Source organism: Seriola lalandi, unplaced genomic scaffold, assembly GCF_002814215.2.
Source record: "Seriola lalandi dorsalis isolate HSWRI2012SDOR001 ecotype SW California unplaced genomic scaffold, Sedor1 jcf7180002053321, whole genome shotgun sequence".
Taxonomy (NCBI): Eukaryota; Metazoa; Chordata; class Actinopteri; order Carangiformes; family Carangidae; genus Seriola; species Seriola lalandi.
In genome coordinates, this window is record NW_019523874.1 from 3981 (window position 1) to 5937 (window position 1957).

The 1957-nt window shown below is 43.2% G+C and overlaps 1 protein-coding gene across 1 annotated transcript; it reads left to right on the forward strand.

The window, feature by feature from the left end:
• Window positions 1–209: 209 nt before the first annotated feature.
• On the forward strand, window positions 210–1940 carry LOC111651065 (TBC1 domain family member 14-like). Its single transcript, XM_087172554.1, has 4 exons — window positions 210–480; window positions 1219–1301; window positions 1748–1883; window positions 1928–1940. Exons 1-4 carry the CDS (start codon window positions 380–382, stop codon window positions 1938–1940), a joined length of 333 nt encoding a protein of 110 aa, XP_087028680.1. The 5' UTR covers window positions 210–379.
• Window positions 1941–1957: the final 17 nt, after the last annotated feature.

Below are 1957 nucleotides of genomic sequence, written 5' to 3' on the forward strand. Positions count from 1 at the left end.
GTTGAAGGTCGAGAGTGAAAGTTCATTTTTTCAAAACAGCCTCACCAAAAGAAATTCAAACATCTACGTTTCCATGGCAACTGAACAAAGAAAGAGCCTTTGGTGAGTTGTTTTGGTCAAATATATGAAATTTAGTTTTAAATTAGAGTCTAATATCCAATATAAAATCATCTTTTTAACATATCTGCCAGTACATGTGCTGCCAGAGATATGTCTGTATAATACTGTTGATGGTTCATTCAGATATTCAGAGGAAACAGCTAATTAAGAGGCTTTGAAATGCTGCTAATGGCTAAGAGCTGTTAGCTGTTAGATGCTAATTTTGTTATTGTTCTACTTTGTTTAGTGTCCACAGGAGGAGCAGGTGAACGACCCGGGTATGTCCTCGTGTCCTCAGCGCCCCCCGGCTGCAGGCAGGAGGAAGAACCTGGAGTTTGAACCTCTTTCCACCACAGCGCTCATCCTGGAGGACCGGCCAGCGTGAGTCAGACACTCACCTGGACCCGAGACACTCACCTGTCATCGGTCCAGACTGAGGAATCAGGATTTATAGTGGTTTCATTTTCATGTTAGATTTTATTGACACTCAGGAACCTGGACTCATAAAATGTTTTAATTAGGATACAAACTAATATCAACAAATATGTGTCTTCCTGGTTTTAGCTACTGTCTTTATTATTGCTAATGCCATCTTTCTACAAAATACATTTTAGACATTTATTATACATTTATCTATTATTCTATTCACATATGCAACAATATATTTTAGGAAACCAGTGCTACTGAACCCATTTCAAGCACCAACACAGTTCATCCACTTCACTAAAGGTATTTTTTCACAAGAGATGTGAAGGACTTGGGTCACATCCCCTCTTTAGGGACGGGGTTAGGGTTAGAGACAACAGTGGAGCTCAGTGTGGACAGAGCTGAGATTGTTCTGAAGATTTTGATATAAAACACTGGGGTATTAAATGTTATGTTATATGTAAGTACATTTAAAAAGTGGATTTAATAAACGATGTAAAAATCAAGAAAAACCTGAATACACTCTGTGCAGTGGTGGAAACATCTGCGCTGCAGTTTTAAGAGTGGTGATCTTCACATTGGTACTCAGTAGTTGCCTAGCAACAGTGAGCATCTGTTGAGAGCTGCAGGATAGAGACGGAGACGCAGTGGCTGAACACCTGACAGGTGACTCTCTGTCTGTCTGTCCCTCAGGAACCTACCTGCCAAATCTGAGGAGGAAACTCAGAGACACAAGCAGGAGTACGAGGAGATGGTGGCAGGAGCCAAGAGGAGAGGTACACACACACACACACACACACACACACACACACACACACACACACACACTGTCTGACATTTCCAGCATAAATAATCAGTCAGTAAACGCATCACGTGGAGCTTAGAAGGAGTAAAATAAAACCTGTGAATTATCTTATACTGAATAAATTGTATTTCCAATGTATTTCCCAGCATTCAATAGTGTTTCAAACCATTCCTCATCGGCGAGATACTTAAACTGGTTTTAAAGCTCACACTGGTCCTCACAGAGACAGGAAAACAGGCCCCGCCCACACAGTGTGAATCTGAAGAGCCGTCGGCAGAAGATTTTCTCGAAACAGTTTCTACTGGTTGGAAACATTTTTCAGGTTCTGTTGCGGAGCCGTGGTTCTGCCTCGATCTGATTGGCTGCGGCTCAGACAGGTATTCAGGTGTCGGTGTGAATCTGCGTCTCTCCCCTCAGAGCTGAAAGAAGCGCAGAAGAAGAAGCGTCAGATGAAGGAGAGACACAGACAGGAGGACAGCATCTCCAACGCCATGGTCGTCTGGAACACCGAGATCCTGCCGCACTGGGACACCATGTACGTCTCCACAGCTGTGTGTGTGTGTGTGTGTGTGTGTGTGTGTGTGTGTGTGTGTGCAGCATGTTAATGTAGCTCACTGTGTGTGTGTG

Excerpts from the sequence above, each read along its gene's own strand:
- LOC111651065 (XM_087172554.1), top strand. The coding sequence starts at position 380 with ATGTCCTCGTGTCCTCAGCGCCCCCCGGCTGCAGGCAGGAGGAAGAAC. Across the intron at positions 481-1,218 it reads ATCCTGGAGGACCGGCCAGC|GAACCTACCTGCCAAATCTG; the intron begins GTGAGTCAGACA and ends TCTGTCCCTCAG. Across the intron at positions 1,302-1,747 it reads GGCAGGAGCCAAGAGGAGAG|AGCTGAAAGAAGCGCAGAAG; the intron begins GTACACACACAC and ends CTCTCCCCTCAG.